This window comes from Penaeus vannamei, chromosome 15 (genome assembly GCF_042767895.1).
Source record: "Penaeus vannamei isolate JL-2024 chromosome 15, ASM4276789v1, whole genome shotgun sequence".
NCBI lineage: Eukaryota > Metazoa > Arthropoda > Malacostraca > Decapoda > Penaeidae > Penaeus > Penaeus vannamei.
The window spans coordinates 15,676,671-15,679,170 of NC_091563.1; the positions used below are offsets into that span (position 1 = coordinate 15,676,671).

Sequence of the window (2,500 nt, forward strand, 5' to 3'; positions counted from 1 at the left end):
ATACATACATACATACATACATATATATATATATATATATATATATATTCTTTTTTTTTAAATAGCCAAAGACTTACCTCACGTGATCCACTTCCACGCCTCCAGGGAAAGGTCGAGGAACCATCATCACGTTGACGAGACCTTTCGAGAAAAAAAAATCGGTAAATAGACAAAAAAGTAAAAAAAAAGTAGATCCATGTTTACCAATAATCATTAACACGAATTATCGAATTATTTGGCATACATCAAATAATAAAGGATAAAAAGATATATATATATATATATATATATATATATATATATATATATATATATATATATATATATATATATATAATAAAAAATAATAATAATAATGATAATAATATAAATCCATGTTTACCAATACACATTAAACATGTATGATCGAATCATCTGACACATCACACAATAAACGACAAGAAAAGTTCATTATCGACCCTTACAAGACATACAAGGAATCCGCATTAAGGATGAGAGAACCTACCTCGACAGCCTGTTGTAGGAGAAGGCAAGGACGCCACACATAGCAACAACGATGAGGGAGCTGACTAACATCTCTATTATCATGGTCTTGCCGAAGGAAGGGTAATAGCTGGAAATGGTGATGGTGGTTAGTAACTGATGGTAGTTGTAGAATGGTGGTAATGATATGATGGCGGTTATAATTTTTTAGGAACTGTGATGGTGGTTATAGTATGTTCGTATTTGTGATGGCGTTACAGAATCTTAGTAATCGTGGTGGTGTTATAGAATTTTATTATTTGTGATAGTGGTATAGCAATTTTAGTAATAACGATGGTTATAAAATTTTAGTATTGTAATATGAAATTTTAGTAACTGTGATGGTATGAAATTTTAGTATTTGTGTTGGTGTTAACAGGGCTCTCCCCCTGTTATATGTGTTCCTGAGGAAGGAGAAACATGTTAAACTACAGGCAATCTACATATGGTCTGACAAGTTAGAATGGATTAATATACACAAATTGGGGGTATTCAACTCCCAAAACGACTAATAATTTCCCTATCTCCTTTAGAGAAGCAAGGATCGCATGAAGGAAGAAAAGGAGAGGAAACGCTCAAAAGGGAGAGAGACAAAGAGTGAATGAGAGAGAGAAAATAGGAAAAAATAAAGGAAGTGGAGACATAGAGACGGAGACAGAGGCGGAAACATAAAGAAAGAAGAGAAAGGAAGAATCCTGTCAGTTTTCTAAGGACTTTTAAGTCCTTAGAAAACTGACACGACTCGATTTGGGAGCAGGTTTCCATGTTCTCCGCTTCTTCTATACACACGCCATCTGCTCTCTTACAGACCAACATACCTACTCTTCCGAAGAATTCAGAATCTTAGAGACACGACAAAATAAAGGTATGAGAATCATTTTAGGTGCTCCACGATGGACTCGACTGGTTACCCTTCTCTTGGAGTCTAATCTAGGCTCCCGCAAAATGAGACACAACAAACTGCAGCTGATCATGTTGCAAAAACCTCTCCTCTGCTCTCACGACATATCTTCCTTTATAACAACCCTTAGACAGCACAGTCATGCTCAGACAACAGTCCAAGACCCAGATGGCAGAATAAGATCTCTTCTATAGAGACGCTAAATGTGAGGCCCACAGTTAAAGCCAGGGGCGTCGACACCACACAGACATTTCACTCCTCATGCATCATGGAACCCGCTTCCAGTTTCTTTCGTCATGGATACGCTCCCCTGTGCCAAAGCTCTCTGCTCAGCGACTGACCTCAATAAAGCCAAAAATATGTTTCTCTCTATAGCCAGTCAACCTGAGTCTGCTGCCATTCTCACAGATGGCTCAGACAACCAACAGTCTGGTGAGTTAGGATCTGCATTCACCTGCTGAGATTACACATATAACAGGCGCATCAACAATGGAGCGTCAACTTTACAATCAGAGCAGTTTGCCATAAAGACAGCTCTCACTCAAGCTATCCATCTCACTCAGTCCAACATCTGCCTTCTCTCTGATTCACTCTCAGCTCAACATGCCTTGTGACGATCGAGTCATCAAGACGACATACATCTCATCACATCAGTCATATTCAAACTCTATCAGTTAACCATGACAAATCCATCACATTCATCTAGATACCAATTCATGTTGGGATACCGCAAAATGAACAAGCAGATATAGGAGCAAAAGCCAGCACAAGATAAAGTACCTACAGCAAAGTCAAACCCAGTATCAACCAGTTCAATCTTCCAACAAAACAAAACACTTTCGATTTTTCTCCCTTCAAGATAGGCACTAATCTATAACTATGAACCACAGATATGGAATATCTTCTTCATATTTGATTTATTTATTTATTCATTTACCTTTATTTTTTGTTTTTGTTTTTTTGCTATTATGTACCGAAAAATCATTGATTAATAAATCTAACACCTCAGATTAAACACAAGCCCATATTGCAACAGGAACAACGAAGGGAAGGGCAAGAAAACACATGAATATGCCA

The 2,500-nt window shown here is 37.3% G+C and overlaps 1 protein-coding gene across 1 annotated transcript in view; it reads right to left on the minus strand.

Annotated features, from left to right (window-relative positions):
- The window catches only part of LOC113812994 (uncharacterized), a 14,313-nt gene that overhangs the window by 2,480 nt on the left and 9,333 nt on the right, over positions 1–2,500 (minus strand). The window contains exons 5-6 of the mRNA XM_027364935.2: positions 506–613; positions 78–141 (exon numbers count right to left, since the gene is read on the minus strand). Of these exons, the coding sequence (XP_027220736.1) occupies positions 78–141; positions 506–613 (172 nt within the window). The remainder of the gene's footprint in view (positions 1–77; positions 142–505; positions 614–2,500) is intronic.